Source organism: Mirounga leonina, unplaced genomic scaffold, assembly GCF_011800145.1.
Source record: "Mirounga leonina isolate KUSES-001 unplaced genomic scaffold, KU_Mleo_1.0 Mir_127, whole genome shotgun sequence".
NCBI classification, from domain to species: Eukaryota; Metazoa; Chordata; class Mammalia; order Carnivora; family Phocidae; genus Mirounga; species Mirounga leonina.
Genome location: NW_023270316.1, coordinates 58,697,381 through 58,715,836, shown reverse-complemented (window position 1 = coordinate 58,715,836; position 18,456 = coordinate 58,697,381). Strand labels below are relative to the sequence as shown.

At 39.2% G+C, this 18,456-nt stretch overlaps 1 protein-coding gene across 8 annotated transcripts in view; it reads left to right on the top strand.

Annotated features, from left to right (window-relative positions):
- The window catches only part of CAB39L (calcium binding protein 39 like), a 111,063-nt gene that overhangs the window by 73,666 nt on the left and 18,941 nt on the right, over window positions 1-18,456 (top strand). For all 8 annotated transcript variants that reach the window (XM_035003422.1, XM_035003423.1, XM_035003418.1 and 5 more), the window contains 3 exons: window positions 6,471-6,639; window positions 13,435-13,494; window positions 15,908-15,973. In XM_035003422.1, coding sequence (XP_034859313.1) covers window positions 6,471-6,639; window positions 13,435-13,494; window positions 15,908-15,973 — 295 coding nt within the window. The remainder of the gene's footprint in view (window positions 1-6,470; window positions 6,640-13,434; window positions 13,495-15,907; window positions 15,974-18,456) is intronic.

Here is an 18,456-nt window from a genome sequence, read left to right as displayed (position 1 = left end):
GGCCTCCCGCAGAGCGAGGAGCCCGATGCGGGGCTCGATCCCAGGACTCTGAGATCATGACCTGAGCCGAAGGCAGACGCTTAATGACTGAGCCACCCAGGCGCCCCTACTTAAAAAATTTTTAATCCAAAAATTTCAACCATATACAAAAGTAGAAAGTACGAAGAAACCCTATGTACCCATCACCCAATCTTAACAACCATCAATATTCCGCTGTGTTTGTTTCATCCATCTCCCCAACACCTCCCCTTCCTTTTTTGGCTAGAGTATTTTAAAGCAAATCCCAAACCTCATGTAATCTTGCTTTATCAACCCTAAATAATTTACTTTGATATGCATTGCAAAAATAAAAAAGATAAATTTTACATAACCACAATGTAATCATTATACTTAAAAAGTAACAATAATTCTTTAGTAACTAATACCTACTCCATACTCAAATTTCCTTGATTGTCCCTCCCCCAAATTTCCATAGTTGGTTTGTTCAGTTAAGGATCCTAACAAGTTCCACTTACTGTATTTGGTTGTAATGTCACATAAGTCTTTTTAAAGTCTCTTTTCATTGAGAACAGTGCCTGCTCCCCTTTTTATGAAAAATTGAGTTCATTGTGCTACAGAATTTCCTCCATTCTGGATTTGTCGTATTGCTTCCTAATGGTGTCACTTAATTTGTTCCACTGTCCCCTGTATTTCTGTCCTGGAGGTTATATTTAAAGACTTGATTAGATTCAGATTCAGTTTTATTTTGGCAATCGTATTTTATAGGTGGTGCTGTGTAGTTCATATTTCATCTCATCAGGAGACATACATTTTATAATGCTAAGATTGAGCAGTGGGTTCAGGTGGAGACAGCTTAATCCACTGTAAACTTCTTCATCAATCTTACACTTGATTGTTTTACCAATCATTGATTAACACTGTATGATTCAGTTATTTCATTAGCAGTTACAAAAAGATGATTTCTTAATCCTGTCATTTCTCATGCATTTATTTTTTTTTAAAGATTTTATTTATTTATTTCACAGAGAGAGACAGCAGGAGAAGGAACACAAGCAGGGGGAGTGGGAGAGGGAGAAGCAGGCCTCCCACCAAGCAGGGAGCCCAATGCAGGGCTTGATCCCAGGACCCTGAGATCAGGACCCGAGCCGAAGGCAGATGCTTAACCGACTGAGCCACCCAGGCGCCCCTCTCATGCATTTATTGACTAGAGTAGTTTTATAGAGAATAACTTTCCATCATCTACCACAACAACTTAACTACTTTAAAATACAATTCATACCAGAGAGGTAGAATGAATGCCTAATTCTTTACTTTCCATTATCAATTTAGAGAGAAATAAGTTGTTACCCCAGGAACTTCCATTGGCATCTAATGAATTTCTTTTATCTCTCTCTCTCTCTCTCTCTCCCCTCCCCCATCCCTTCATTATCATTATAAACTTGTGGGTTTAATTTTTTTCATATGTTTTATTTTTCTTGCTGGTGCTCAGTTGTCTATCCTTCAAGTTACTTCATGTCCTTTTGATATTACTCACATTAGCAAGTGAGATTCCTTGCTTTCTGGCACAAGATATACCAGGCCCATCTTGTATATTTCCTAACACAGACTTGGAATCAGCCCTTTACACCAAGGACTCATGTTTTTTTTAGTGAGGAATGGTTCTTAGAGACTATAATCTGGATGCTTGGGCTTCTCATTGGATTGTTACTGCTTCTAAGCCTTTTTAGTGGACAGAGTTTTCTCCCTATTTTTAAAGTAAACAAATATATCTAGATTAAAAGCAAAACTTCTTGCCTATATTGAGGAGGCCAAGTGTTTGTTAAGTGACATTTTACAGAACTTTTCCAACTACTGCCTGACATTGTTTGCTTCCAGCAACAACACAAGTCATTTTCCCCCCTTATATGTGTTCTTAACTTGAGATCTTCTTTCATGAGATCTTCTGATGAGTTTTTGTATAATGTTTACTGTAGTTCACTACTAGAGGAGACAATTGCTCTTACATTTTAGCTTTTCTTAAACTTGAAAGGGATCTTATATGCTGTGATTATTTGAATAAACATGCATGTATAGTAGTGTGCCTTCTTTATACTAACATAGTTAGAGGCCAGACTATATGATCCAAAATACAAATCAAAAAGGAAGATATAATTCAGTTCTATAAAATAATGATACAACATGTATTGGATTAATCTTTATTAGCAACCTGACATAAATTAGTCATCGTAGAGGCACAGTGATTCATCTTGGTCCCTGCCCTTGGGAACCTTTTTCATAAGTGGAACAGAATAGATATTTATTCTGTACCAAGAGTAAGGATATTTATGTTATTGGGATTTGAAACTTAAGATAGGCTAAATTTGTGGAGCAATAAACTATCAGAATCCCATATCCTAGAGGGTAGTAAGGTTGAAATGATATATGTGAATTATAGATCCCTTAAAGGCTACTGACAAAAATCAAGAATTTCTCTGTATATCCCAATGTATTTCTAACTTTAAGAAGCTTTCATCTCAGAGAATGACATTTCCACTCTTAGGCACAAACTAGTGGGATGCAACAAGTGTTCTGACCCAGAGGAATATTTTTTAAAATATTTTTTTAGTTCTCAAGAATAAATAGTGTATCACAGATGGTTCCAATAAACTTTACCAAATGAAAGGAAAAAGTGAACTAATTATACACAAGAGTTTGGAATATAAACTTTTTATAGATCTCAGTTTGGAAATTAAATCAAGAAATGAGAAAAATGTTGGCTACAGATCATACAGCTTTTTGTTTAAGCCAGAGTGTGAGTTTCATTAAAGTTCTAGTATTAAGAATTTCAGTCAGCGTTTGAAATTCATTAACTTCAGGGGCGCCTGAGTGGCTCAGTTGGTTAAGCGTCCAGCTCTTGATTTTGGCTCAGGTCATGATCTCAGGGTTGTGAGATTGAGCCCTGCATAGGGCTCCATACTTGGCGTGAAGCCTGCTTAAGATTCTCTCTCTTCCTCTCCCTTTCCTCCCCCCCCCCACCCACTCACACACACACTCTCTCTCTCTCTCTAAAAGGGTGGGGGGAGGAGAAGAAAGAAGAATTCATTTCATTATATGCCTACTTTGTGCAAAACATTATGCTAAGCACTCTGGAGATTGAGGTGGGGATGGGGAGAGTAACAAATAAGATACAGACAGCACATGGAGATGGGAGCAGAGGAGGAAAGGAGAAAGTAACAAGAGAGCAAGACGGTAACAAGTAAAACCTATCCCCATCAATGAAGTTGTTTGAAATGAGGTGAAGAAAACAGATTTATAACTACTTATTGGCAATATAACATAGTATAGATTGAAAAAGTGCTAAACTGGAATTACAAACTGTTGTAAGAATATGAAGGAGAGAGAGAATAATCCTGAGTGGTGGGTTATTGGGAAAGACTTCAAGGAGGAGGTGGTATTTAAACTAAGCCTTGAAAGATGAGAGAGAATCTTAGAGGTAGAGATGTAAGGAGAAGGACATTCTAGGTTGAGAGAATGACATACCCCAAAATTGTAGGGAATGGGATGAAAAATGAAATTGAAATGTTAAGTTTAGGGCCAAGTTACAAAAGTCCATAAATATTTCACTAGTAAGTCTAGATTTTAATGGTCATAGGTTCTTTCTCTAGGCCAGCAGTCTTTATTTCATATTTCTAAAGTACTCTACCAGTAAACAGCAATGTTTTTCTCCTTCACACTTTAGAAAATATACCCCTTTTTATAACATTTTAATATTTTCCATCTATAACTCTTCCATGTGTACCAGCAGGCTGATTTTCAAGTTCTTCTGGTAAGAGAAATTATTAACACTATAAATAGGCATTTTTGAATATTCTGCAAGTAATCATGCCTATCTGAATATATTAGCATTTAATGTTAATATGAGTTATTCAGGGAATACTCAAAGGAGAGTTAGAGATAGTATTTGGCATAAAACAGGACAAAAATGATAAATACTACCCTAGTTTCGTGAATCCTCTCAAATATACTTGTTTACCATTGCCCCTACTGTATTTGTAGATTTGATTTTGCAAAGTAGCCGGTTTCCTAAGTTGTAGGAGAGAGATTCTATTCTTGAATCAAATGTCATGTAGATGTTGTCTTTTAAAGAATAATGCATTATTTTTTATTGCTCAACAAAATATTATCACTTATATTTGGTGAGTTATATCATGAAGTTTTGTGTAAGAGTGGTTTTGTTTTGATTTTCAGTTTTCTTATCTGTTCATTTTAGTTCTCATCTGTTCAGTGGTCTTTTTTGCTTTTAAAAATATTTTTTGCTGGAATTTTTCCAATCTGCAAAATTCATGGTAAATTTGAAAGGTTATGTAGGCCCTTTATGGATATCATTTTTCTTCTGTCCTCAACATTATAGGAAAACGCTTTTTCAAGAATTGAAATAATTGAGTTTTTTCCCAGTGGGCTTTGTATTAGAACCATAAAAATTAATATTGTATTTAACTGAAATGAAATGAAATAAGATTTTTTTTTATCCTATGTGTACTTCCCAGTCTTTTACCACTATATCTCCCTTTGTTCTTTTCTGCTATTTACTACGCAGTTGCCAACTGTATCATTTTAATACTGAGCTTGTTTTACTTGAGCTAAGTTTTGTTCACTTTCTTGAAACCTTATCATACACTGGAATGTAACGCAAACTAGATTTATTTCAGTGTTGAATTTTGTTGTTGTTAAAGATTTTATTTATTTATTTGACAGAGAGAGACGCAGCGAGAGAGGGAACACAAGCAGGGAGAGTGGGAGAGTGAGAAGCAGGCTTCCCGCCGAGCAGGGAGCCTGATGTGGGGCTCGATCCCAGGACCTGGGATCATGACTTGAGCCGAAGGCAGACGCTTAACGACTGAGCCATGCAGGCGCCCCTCAGTGTTGAATTTGACACTTGAGGCATTGTTATTAAATTAGGAATGGAACAGATGTAATGTGCCAGTCCTGAATTGTTTCCTATAGTAAACATTGTATTTTTCTAGTGCAGTTTTTGTTTCGAGCTGTAATTCATGATTTCAGTGAGTCATTCAATATGCAGCTATTTATTATTGGTCATCTATTATATACAAATTGTATATATGTGCATGTCATATCTATCCTTATCCTTATCTTTTTCCTGAACCCCAGATAGATATATTCTACTTTCAAGGAGACATCTCTACTTAGATATTAGGCATCTCAAAGTTAACATGGTCAGAAACAAACTTTTAATTTCTTCACTGATCTGTTCATCTACTACTAGTTTTACTCATCTTAAAAATTGGCACCACCATCTACCCAATTATTCAGGCCAAAAATATGGGAATCCTTGAGTCCTCAATTTCCTTCACCCCAGATTTGTTCCCCACCCTACCCCAGCTATGTCGTTAGCAAGGCCTGTTGACTCTTCCTCCAGACAATATGCACGATCTGCCCACAGTCCGCTAATGTACTACTACCACCTCAGTCAGGCCACCGTCATCTCCCGCTGGGCTTCTCCTCCTCCTACCTGGTCCCCCTGCTCTCATTCTAACTTTCCAGCTCATTTTTCTGGTTTTTGTTTTTGTTTTTTTTAAGAGAGAAAGAGTGCACAGGAGAAGGGGGGAGGGGCAGAGGGAGAGGGAGAGAGAGAATCTTAAGCAGGCACCATGCTCAGCATGGAGCCCCATGAGGGCTCCATCTCACAACCCTGAGATCTGAGCCAAAATCAAGAGTCAGATCCTTAACCAACCGAGCCACCCAGGTGTCCCCATTTTTTCTCTTGTTTTATAATAGATTCTCCACAGGTGCCCAGAGTGATCTTTTTAAAGCATGTTAGGCCATGTTAATTTCTTGCTTTAAACTCTCCAAAGGCTTCCTACCACACTTTAAAACCACACTCCTTAGCTTAGCTTATGTAGCTGTATGTGATCTGGCCCCTGCCGTCTCCACTGTTGCCTCATTTCACACCGTTCATTACTCTTCCCCTGCGTTCTAGCCACACTGGCCTTCTCTCTCACTCACCAAGCTGGTTCTTGCCTTGGAGCCTTTGCAGTTAGTTCTCTTTGCCTGGAATGCTTTGCTCCTTCCCTGACCCCTCGGTCTAAATGAAAGTAAATTAAGTAGTCACACTCTGTAGTATAAATATTTTAATGTCTTCAGTTTAATAGCACTTCTCAGAATATGAAATTTCTTTTCATTGTTTATAATTTGTCTCTTACCCCATTAAATAGTATTCCCACTAAAAAATAGGAACTCCAGGAAGGCAGTGACCTGTTGTGCTTACTATTATGTCCTCAGCGTCTGGAATAGTGCCAGGCACATCTTAGATATTCAAGTAGGTATTGAATGAATGGTGTTTGAATGAACTGTGACAAAGGGTATGTATGCTTCCTTTAATAGCAGTATTGAAATGGTTCTTTTGATGCCATTAATGTTATTTTGTTAATAGGATAACAGTGTTCTCTATTTCTCTCTTGTTTATGCTTTAGATATGAAGCCCCACAGATCGCCTTACGTTGTGGGATTATGCTGAGAGAATGTATTCGACACGAACCACTTGCCAAAACCATCCTCTTTTCTAATCAGTTCCGAGACTTCTTTAAGTATGTGGAGTTGTCAACATTTGATATTGCTTCAGATGCCTTTGCTACTTTTAAGGTAATTTTTTTTTTTCTGAATCAGCTAGGTCATTTAGTTTTAGCATTTAGTTAAAGTCAGTTGGCCTCTGAGGAGGCAGTTTAATTTTAAAAAAAAGAAAAGGCTATTCCTTAGGCCTGAACATAACCAACTGTGATGCAAATCATAAGAGCATCAGTAATGCATTCTGTCAGGCCTGTTAGTTGGAAAAAACAACTCAAAATACTTGTCACAAACTCATACAGAATGAATTGCAATATATAAGTGAAAAAAGGAACATGTAGTATTCTCTGCAAAGCATGCTTTCATTTATGTTAAAAACAAAGGGTATAAGATTCATATGCACTGAATACCTCTGGAAGGTTATCAGGGAAGGAGGATCAGAGTTTACCTGCTGGGGGGGGGGGCGGGGAAGGAAGTGGGTAGTGAAGGGAGCTGGAGAATGACATCTTTGCATATGAAGGACATCACAGTACTTTCTCAGTGTAATTGTAAAGTCCCATCCAGTGAAACAAGTTACTAATAAATGAATTGTGGTTTTTTCATAATCATCTATAGTCTTATAAGCTTATTATCTACTCTGTTACTAAATAGGAAATGAATTTAATCTTAGTTTTATATTAAAATTTTTTTAATTGTAAAATAACATAAAATTACCATCTTAACCATTTTTTAGTGTACAGTTCAATAGTGTTAAATATATTCACACTGTTGTTGTTCAACTAATAGGTGTTAAACAACAATGCTCCATTTCTCCCTTCCCCTCAGCCCCTGGCAACCACCATTCTACTTCCTGTTTCTGAGTTGGACCAGAAAAAAAAAAAAAGCTGTTCAGAAAGCATATTAGAAAATAATGTAGCTAATTTGCAAACTAACATACTAGAACTTCTACATCCAATGAATGATGTCACCTTAAAGGTTTCTGTCTTAGAAAATCATTTACTTATTCTTATGTTCCTGCCATTATTTAATATATTTTGAAACTGGTATCATTGTCTATGACATGTTATTTTTCAGTAATGGCCAAGCTTTATCCTTCGAGGGCAGATAAAAGTTTTGGAAACAGCGCAAAACTTTTGACATTCAGATTAGTGGGTAAAGTGGGTGATCGTGGTAGCTAGAACTATTTTTGGTTTTGGTAATAATAATGGTAATGATAATAAAAATAAATTTTAAAATGACTAAAATAGAGTCTGATTTTCTTCAGTGTATACCACATGGCTCTGAAGACAATTTCAGAAGAAGAATTCTGAAAATATTTTTAGCTGATGATGTAATGGCATCATTGACAAACAAGTCAATTACAAAATAGACAAGACTCGTTTAAATGTATATATTCAGATTCATTTCTTTAACAGCATTTCAGCAATTTACTTGCTCCATTTATGTCATTCCAAATTTACTTCTACTTTTTTTAGGATAGAAATATATATTGTTACCTAATTGTAATCCATGTATGACTTTTTATTTTTTATATATTATCTTAAATACATACTTTAATAATATTGACATAGTCCATATACCAGTATTAGTAAATACTTTAATCTTATTACTTTATGGAAATGACTTCAAAGTTGCCTATGACCTGAATGAGAAATAGTTCCTTTTAACAGCTCTCCAGAGGTCAAGAAAGGTGAAAGCGGTAGTTCGTTATACTGAAAACCATGTATTATTTATAGCCTAGGGATTTACTCAGCCTGTTCTGAGAAGGTGCCCTGAATCCATTAGGAGATACATAGGCTCACATGGTGGCAGGAAGTGTGAGAGAGCGTCAGGGAGCAGAGACAAGAAACAGCAGGGACTGGGGAGAGCAGGAGGAAGGGGGACCTTGGGGGGAAGAAACTCTAGCAAAGGGAAGGGATGGGGCCTGTGGCAGTGCAGTGAGAGGGGCTTTCTGTGACCAAGAAGAGGGAGCACTGGTGAGTGGACCCCGCCCTAAAGATAGCCTGGTGAAGGGGTAGGCAAGTCTGGGCAGCTGCTGCCTGCGACATAGTCTATCCTGACATTTCCACAATATCTCTGGAAACGTCATGAAATGAGGAAAATTGAATTGATAAGAACTCATGTCACAGTCCTGTTTGAGGAGGACAATTTACTGTGGCACTTTTGTTTTAACAAATGGGGGGTGGGGAGTGCAGGTTTGGAACCAGGGCTGAATTGCCTGATAAAGGAGAGGAAAGGAGCCATAGTGCCATTGTTCCCTAAAAGCCTCAGCCAAGCCCAAAGTAAGTACGGAACCAATCTAGAATCTGGGTTTGAAGGGAGAGCGGTCACCAGCCTGCTGGGGTTTTCCACATGTCTCCCTCCAGTCCTGCCTGCCCCCTAGATTCTCCCTGACAAGACAGGCGGAGGAAGAGCCGAGCCTGCAAGTCTGGGATAGAAGGCAAAGGGCAAGGGAAAGAAGGAGAAGGAAGAATGGGGACTTTAGGGGGGGATGAAGAAGACAGAAGAAGAGAAGAAGAGAAGAGCAAAGAGTGAGGGGAAAGAAGAAAAGAGAGGGAGGAAAAGGCTGGGAACAGCCGTAAGGAGAGTTGCCTGGTGGGCGGAGGGAAAGGGAGCAAGGGCGACAAGCCGGGGTATGTGCTCAGAGTGCTGTGTCACTTGCGGGCCCGCTCCATTCCATGGGCCACTCAGTCTCACCCGGCAAAGCAGAGGTTGTACAGTGGCTGCAGATGAACCCCGCCAAAGTCTATCTAGAGCACACGGTGAGAGAGGCCTTGATGCATCAAATCTGAAGAATGACATTTAACACAAAAAATTATTCCATTTCTTTCTAGCGAACTGTCTGTGCCTAAACAGCTAAGGAGATGTTTTCTATTAATAGATAGCATAGTCCCATTTTTTTCCCTTTTCTATCTGATGACTCTGCTGTCATGGAAACAAAGTTGGTTCTGTTTTTTAAAGACTGTAAGTAAAGCTTCACAAATAATTATAAACAAAGAAAAAACTCTAATGGAGGCAAAAAGCAAATAGAAACGAATATGTATTTTTCAAAATTTCCTCAAAGATTTTTCAACATTTAATAAAATACACTATACTTGATAATAATGTCTTGCTATCATATGTTCAACCCAATTTAATTTGCAGCACAATATTAAATATCAAAAGTAAATTGATGTTAATTTATACCTCAGCATATTTTCCATCAAACTTAAGTCTCTGAAAATCTAAATTAAAATCTAAATCTAAATAAACTCACAAAAAGTTTTCTAGTATGCTAAAAAAAAAAAGTGGGGGGTCACCTGGGTGGCTCAGTCGTTAAGCATCAGCCTTTGGCTCAGCTCATGATCCCAGGGTTCTGGGATCGAGCCCCAAATTGGGCTCCCTGCTCAGCGGGGAGCCTGCTTCTCCCTCTTCCATTCCCCCTACTATGTTCCTGCTCTTGCTATCTCTCTTTCTCTCTGTCAAATAAATAAATAAATAAAATCTTTAAAAAAAAAAAGCATCCAACTCTTGATTTCAGCTTAGGTCATGATCTCCAGATCCTAGATCTCGAGCTCTGCATAAGGCTCCGCGCTCAGAATCTACTTATTATTCTCTCTCCCTCTCCCTCTGCCCTTCCCCCATGCTCACTTTCTCTCTCTCTCTCCCCCGCAAATAAATCTTTGAAAAAAAAAAGTTTTCCAGTATGCCAACAATATTGGAAATGCCAATTTCTATATTTTTCCAAAATGCTGTGGTTAATACAATAGAACAGTGACCATAAATCACTGTTTCTTTTTAAGTAGATGGCTTCGAGGGGTTTTAGTTGTTTGGCTTGGTTTTAGTTTGATTTTCGTTTGGTTTTGTCTTTTGTTTTTAACCTCTTAGACTAGCCTTTTTTGTTTTGAACTCCAAGATGGCTGTTGCCCAGTTTATTCATTAATGTTTTAACATTGTTTATATTTTTTGTCACAGTGTTGTCTACAAATTGTCCTTTCCCAAAAAGCATTCCTGACGATCAGAATTTTTTTCATCCCTCCTTCCAAGAATTGACATGATAGGAGGGGTTTGAGTTTCAACTCCTTCTGCCACCTAACTGGCTCTGTGTCCTTGAGCAGGTAGTTAACCTTGGAGTTTCGTTTTCCTCATCTGTGAGATGAAGAACATAATCCCTGCTTTGCAGAGTTGTGAAGATTAGAAATAGCATGTGTAAAGCACTCTGCACGCTCCGCGACACAGAGTAAATCCTCCATGAATGGCAGCTGCTGTTTGGCCCATCTACTGTCACATCCCTGCCATTGAGTGTGTCTCTGTCACTCCGCCCTGGGTCTCCCAAGGTGTGCAGAAGTCACTCACTTAGCAATGTCACATTTTTTTTAGCATGATACATACACTATGCAAAACTTAGTCTTGTCAAAACAGAATTGTGGGGAGGTGCAATGAAAGAGTACACTGTTTCAATTAATTTTTAAAATTTTAAATTTTTAAAAATTTGAACTTTATTTTTCTTTGCAACTTTCTGCTTTTTCCTTTTTGGGTAGGATTTTAGCTAATTTTTTCCACTCTTATATGATCTATAATGATGCAGCAATTGTATTTGTCTTTGTACTATGTGTGTATATATATGTGTGGGTGTATGTGTATATATATGGTCAATTCCTCCAGCTTTGTACATGCATCTACTACGTACAGAAATTTGAGGGTATAGCTATGAATATATACACATGAGTGTGAGTGTGTGTATGTGTGAGTGAGAGAGAAAGAGAGAATCATTTATTGGCTGCACCCACCATCTACACATGCTGGAGGAATTCTACCCCATCATATTTTATTTCTCTATTATTGGATATGTAAGTTATTTCAAGTTTTTTCCCTTGGAATTTGGCAGAGGTGCTACTATCAGGACTCCCTCCCGATTCCTCTTTCTTTGGAGTAGCACTAATGTTATAATGAATGGAAACCTTCCCAGGCAGCCCTCATCTGCATGGTGCTCCGTCGGCTGGCTTCATCACTGTGTGCGCAGGCCTGGGGCCATGAGAGGGCACAGTCCCCATACTCAAGCCTGCCGACTGTTGCAACAGCTGGAGCCAAGGTCTGCTGCAGCCTTTAGAAAGAAACTCTTTCTAACTAGGGTCAGCTCAGAAAAATCACTGATCCTGCTCAGGACATTAGGGAAGGGGGTGTCTGAAAACTAGACACCGCAAAGAATACTGTGGAACTACCTTATTCTTTTTTGGGGGGTCCCCTGAGAGAGGAGCTAGTTTGAGTTTTGACCTCAGACAGACCAGGAATGAATTCCTATAGAGGGTTTTCCCATTTTAAAATTCCAGTTCCAGAATACTGGATGTTATACTGGGAAAAAAAAGTACCGGTTTCCACTAATAGGCGCAGTGGTCAATCAAGATGTGATGATAAGTAATGAAATGATATCATTGTTCTTGAACTTGAAAATTAATAGCGCAAGAATGCATTCAATATTTTACTTAGTAAAATAGAAATAGGTGAGTTTTGCCATTGCTGCTGCCTTCTTGTTCTCTGTGAATTTATGTTGTGGATCTTCTGTATGCTTTTAGGAAGTTTTAATTAAATGTGTATTAAAGTATAAGAACTTATTTTGGAAAACTTTAAAATTCTTGTTATGTTTTTAATGAAATTCTACATTCTACCCAGAGTATTTAGCCTCTAAGCGTATAAAAGGGATTAGGTGAGGCTTGTTTTCTTTCAACAGTAAGGTGAATTAAGGATATAATTTAGGTGTGAGCTGAAGACAGTCAAATGTTCCTTTATGCTTTTGTTCAGTTTTCTGAGAGTCATGCCTGTAATAAGATCGGTCTTCTTGTCTTTAGCTCTGAAAGGGTGCACTGTATGAGTCAGTCACTGCACACCACCACACAGTCCATTAACCTGCGAGCAGGATGAGCCTGCGACGGCTCAGTTAAGTGTCATTTTTGAGCTTCCCAGCGTCCTAGGCACCTCTGTTTTAAACTGGCACCTCTGTTTTAAACGCGGTTAAGTAAAAAAACTAAAAGTTGAAATCCCTAAAATTTTTTTTTTTTAAAGATTTTATTTATTTGACAGAGAGAGACACAGTGAGAGAGAGAACACAAGCAGGGGGAGTGGGAGAGGGAGAAGCAGGCTTCCCGCTGAGCAAGGAGCCCGATGCCGGGCTCCACCCAGGATCCTGGGACCATGACCCGAGCCGAAGGCAGACACTCAACGACTGAGCCACCCAGGCGTCCCCCCTAAAAATCTTTTAAGTTAACTTATGAGATACGGTTTTAACCCATTAGGCATTCTTTAAAAAAAAAAGAAAAATAGGGGTGCCTGCGTGGTTCAGTCATTAAGCATCTGCCTTCAGCTCAGGTCATGATCCCAGGGTCCTGGGATCAAGCCCCGAGTTGGGCTCCCTGCCCGGCGGGAAGCCTGCTTCTCCCTCTCCTACGCCCCCCTGCTTGTGTTTCCTCTCTCGTTGTGTCTCTCCGTCAAATAAATAAACAAAATCTTTAAAAAAAAAGAAAAATAGCTATTTATGACATTTCAAATAGATCATAAACTTTATTTGGATATTTATTAGATCATAATCACAATGTAGTCATGGCTTGAAGAAATATACTGTAAACCCCATCTCTTAGGCGCTATTTGTTTCACTAGTTAAATTATTCCTATCATAAATTTAACAATGATATGAATTAAAACTTTTTGTTGTTGACATGAAACAAGCTTGTATTTCACATCTTAAACTAAGAATGGAAATAATTTTGTGGATGTAAAGAAAATATTCTTCAGAAACTTTTATGTTTCAAATGAATGGACTTATAAAATTCTTAGAAAAGCCAGATTTATAAAATTTATTAGCTATAATAATTTTATTTCACTTAACTGTTCTTTTTCTAGGACTTACTAACCAGACATAAAGTGTTGGTCGCAGACTTCTTAGAACAAAATTATGACACTGTAAGTAGAAGTCCTTTTTAAGATTTTACCTCATTTTCTCTTCCCCCCGCTTAGATCTATGGACACTTGCTCCTATTTATGATTCACAACAGACACCAACCATGTCTACCATGCACCCAATTTGTCCATTTACCTGGAAGCCAAGTCATCAGGAAACTTTGTGGAAAATTGAGGATGGCAGGAGATTAGGGCTTTCTCATTTTTCACATCTGTTTCTGTTGTTGTATCCAGAGCTCCAGAAAATGACTGGCTCCTGCTTACTTTGATCCTGATTTAAGAGCATCCATATTGCCCTTAAGAGGCAGTAGGTAACCAGAGAAGAGCACTCCACCCTCACTGAAAGAAATCATTTTACTTGCTTGATAATTAGTTTTACTTACTTGTAGAAATGCCAAAATATTTGTCTTCCAAGTCCCTTCTCAAATGGTGAATCTAACCCATCCTTTTGAGATTCCACTGAACTGTGACTCTTCTAGGAAGTTTTCCCTAATCCCACCCATCCACATATACACATGCTTGCTCCCTCCCCACCTTGGCTGCCACCATTTTCCACATTGTATTATGATGTGTCTGTACCTTCCTGGCTGGTTCTTGAGCTCCCTGAGAGGCAGGAACCTGATCAGAAACTGTAGATGCTGGATGGAATGTTAAAGACTCATTAGATGTCCATTTATAATAAGTGAAAATAAGAGAGCTAAGATAGTTTATGACAAAACCCACGCCATCAGCTACTAATTTTTTCTGTAGAATGAGTGATGGAAATGTGTTGTGCAGGAATGCTTTGCATTCAGGAAATAGTACGCAATAATTTGTAAGATGGTAAACTCATTCTCTGTGATCCCTCATTTACCCGATTTTGTCTTTGTACCTATAGTCACGTCTTGTGTAATTTGGTAGCTTCACAGACACTGAGCCTGCTGCACTGACCTGAACACCAGCTCCGAGACCTCATGCTCCCTCAGACATTTCATACTTTCCGAGTTTCATATTTCTTTAGCAGTAAACTATGAAATGGGAGCATGTGAAACTGGTGTCCTGGGGAGTCAGTCATCCCTTACACATGTATTTGAAGTTTCTGGTTACATATGATTGCACTCATGTGGAATTTAAGAAACAAACAAGCAAAGGAAAAAGAAGAGAGAAAGAGAGAAACCAAGAAACAAACTCTTGACTATAGAGAACACACTGATGGTTACCAGAGGGGAGGTAGGTGAGGGGGGATGGGGGAATAGGTGATGGGGATTGAGGGTGCACTAGTCATTATGAGCACCAGGTGATGTATGGAAGTGTTGAATCATTATATTATACACCTGAAACTAATATAACACGGTATGTTAACTATACTGGAACTAAAATTTTACAAAACTTACCACAAAATTTGATAAATTTCATGTCCCACAAAATCCTGTCAGAATAAACAGTAAGTCCTTCATATAATTATTATGACTTTAATGTGCACTACCTGGTTTTGTTTTTACTTTTCACTTTCTTAATTCCTTGTTGGAAGTTATCCTCTGCGTGCACTGCTTGCCCTCATCACATCCATGCACACACACCTCACACTTGGCCCTCTGAGGACCCAGGACTGTTTTCCTCCCTCCTCAGCCCCTGAACTCTCCTGCCTTCAGTTCCCCGTTGGGCTCGCTCCTCCCACCTCCGTGGTCTCTGAGGCGTGTCCTTGCGTGGTAGGAGGTGGACGCTTAGCTTCCCCAGCGTCTGGCACTCTGTGTGAAACTGAAGGCCCCAGGCAATAGTTGACAGCCACAGGGGGAAACAGGAGCCCCAAACACCAGCATCCCCCAGCTTTTGGGGAGTGTGGAAGTCCTCCAGAGAGACCAGCTGGGATTAGCATGGCCATTTTGTGGCAAAAGTTGCCCCATTCCTCTACCTGTCCACACTATGAACTTGACAGTTTGATTCTTCATGGGGTATCATGTGAAGCCCTAAGTGTGTTGAATCTTTTCCTAAATTATTCATGCACTAATAGCTACCAGCTACCAACTTCTCTAAAATGGCATGAAAGGTGTTATTTTGCTACTCAGTTAATAGATGAGTTAATAGATGTTTTATTCAAAAGAGTGTATTGAGAAGACTCAAATACTCCATTTTTCTACTCAATTTTTAATTTGCAGAACGAAAATAAAATGGACAAGTACATCTGTTGTATCACTTGACCTTCCTACACCCCAGTGTCTTTATGTGTAAATGAGGATGATGAAATGGGGGAAAGCTCCCTGTGGACAGTGTGATCAGCATAGAGTTATTACGCACAGAGAGAGATGCAAAGCACAGCAGCTGGGCTGCACTGGCCTAGTGGGTTGGGGATTTACTTTTGAAGCAAGAGAGCAAGCAAACCTAATGCAGAGAAACCACTGCTGGTTTTACACTCTAATATTTATTTTCTTTTCATTAGATTTTTGAAGACTATGAGAAATTGCTTCAGTCTGAGAATTATGTGACTAAGAGACAATCTTTAAAGGTAATATCAAATTACAGGGCACCTGGGTGGCTCAGATGGTTAAGCGTCTGCCTTCAGCTCAGGTCATGATCCCGGGGTCCTGGGATCGAGCCCCGTGTTGGTCTCCCTGCTCAGCAGGGAGCCTGCTTCTCCCTCTGCCTCCACCTCTCTCTCTCTGTCTCTCATGAATAAATAAATGGAATCTTTAAAAAAATAAAATAAAAGTAATATCAAATTTCTTTAAGAGTCCCAGTTGAGGGCGCCTGGGTGGCTCAGATGGTTAAGCGACTGCCTTCGGCTCAGGTCATGATCCTGGAGTCACAGGATCGAGTCCCGCATCGGGCTCCCTGCTCGGCGGGGAGTCTGCTTCTCCCTCTGACCCTCCTCCCTCTCCTGCTCTCTGTCTCTCATTCTCTCTCTCTCAAATAAATAAATAAAATATTAAAAAAAAAAAAAAGAGTCCCAGTTGATATCATACTAGTAAATGATGGCTCTGAGTGAACAAGTACATAGAGAAAAATTAAGGTGTCCCTTTTTTTGTAACTTGGGAAATATGTTTCATGTTATGACTGTATTTTGTAGCAAAACAATGTAAGTGTCCTGCCTCAAAGACTTTTTGGAAGTAACAATATAAATAATATGTACATGATAAAGTAGAATTTAATATATTTCAGCTCCAAAAGAAAATCAAGCTTAAGTTAATTTAAATACAACCACGGTTCCCTCCTAGGGCGTATTTTGTGGAGATGAAAAGAAATCACTCTTAGCTTGAAATTAAGATCTGAATTACTGTTTATAAGAATCAGCAAGGTTCTCCTGTAGTTTTCTTTCAGTGTATCTGAAACAGGAAAAAATGACCCTATTTCTCTTATACATCTCTCTGTAAACTAGACTTCGTGGGCTATTTTGCAGAGAAGGGGAGAGGAAAAGGTTATGTGATGGGGCTCACCCCCATCTGAGCACTTACCCCCAGATTTGTAACATATTTTTCTAAAGAAATTTTTTTTTTTTTGCATTTCTGGGTTCCATATTCTGAGCATTCATGTTAGTGTTCTACTGTAGGTCATTTTTAATTCCTCCACCATTTAACATGACATGTTCAAATTGTATTTCCAGCGAAGATTCTGAAATATGAAAATAGTCACTCTTTAAGAGTTAAAAGAATAATCTTTAATAATCTTTAATAAATTTGGGTACTTGATCATGGACCCAAAACTGTGCTTCTCTAAAAATGCTAGTATTACACTGAAACAGAATCTGGAAAGAGGTTAAAAGATGATATCACCAGCTGGAAAAGAAAATAAAGTCAGTGCTCAATTATCTGCAAATAGTTTAGTTGGACCAATTATTGGGGGTGGTGAGGAGGGTAATGGGGCATTCCATTTGGTCAACAAATATTTATGTGCTCCTATTCCTAACATTACGGTGACAGCCAAGAACAAAATGAAGTGGCACCTGAAAGGACCTTATATTCTGTTGGAGGAGAACAGACAATAGATAAAGAAAAAGATAAATATATAATTTTCAGGTGATTTTAGAACAGTTAAGGAGGGCGCAGGGACAGGAAGTGATGACAGGGGTGGTAGGGGTGTTTGTGTGTAACCAAGTGGCATTTGCTCTTGGAGATTACATCACCTATGAAATGCCTGTGGAAGTTCGCTCTCGCCCAGCCCAGGCAGCCCAGCAGAGTAGGGCCACATAGTCAGTGAGTAGCCTTCCCTCCTTCAGTGAAAATGTGCCTGGGGGCGCCTGGGTGGCATAGTTGGTTGAGCGTCCCACTCTTGGTTTCGGCTCAGGTCGTGATCTGGGGGTCCTGAGATCAAGCCCCACATAGGGCTCCGCACTCAGCACAGAGTCTGCTTGGGACTCTCCCTCTCCTTCTGCCCCCTTCCCCCGCCCCAGCCTCAAATAAATAAATTAATTTTCTAAAAAAGTGCCTGGAAGCAGCCATTTGGTCAAGAGGAGGTAGGACTGGTCCTATGGGAGTGGGACGTCAGTTAGAGCTGCATCTCTACCCTTCAGATTCCATTCAGATATTCCAAAGAAAGTTACTGGCAGATAATAATCGGCTGGCTTTGTCAGGCACTTTATATGATGTTTGGGCTTACTAAACATCACTTGTATTATTTTTACATGTTGGGATAGTGACATTCATAGAACAATGTGTTTGTTTCTAAATATTGAATACACTTTTAAGTGAAATGATAAACTAAGTGTATTTTGTATGACATTTTTGTCAGTTCACTTTACCTGTGATTTTGCCTTAGCCAGGACCCGCCTGCCCCTGAATTTGTGCCCTTGCTGCTCCAGCATTACCCATTGTTGGGGGGGTCAGTGTGCTATTTTCAGTCAGTCATTCAGCACTCTTTATTGAGTTTCCCCTTGCGTGGAAACCCACCCGAGGTGATCCATATAGAAAATATACCTTGGGTTCACTGTTCTTGCTGCTGGAGCCTGGATTGATGAGATCAAGCTTCAGACAAAGGCAGGTGACATGCTGCCGT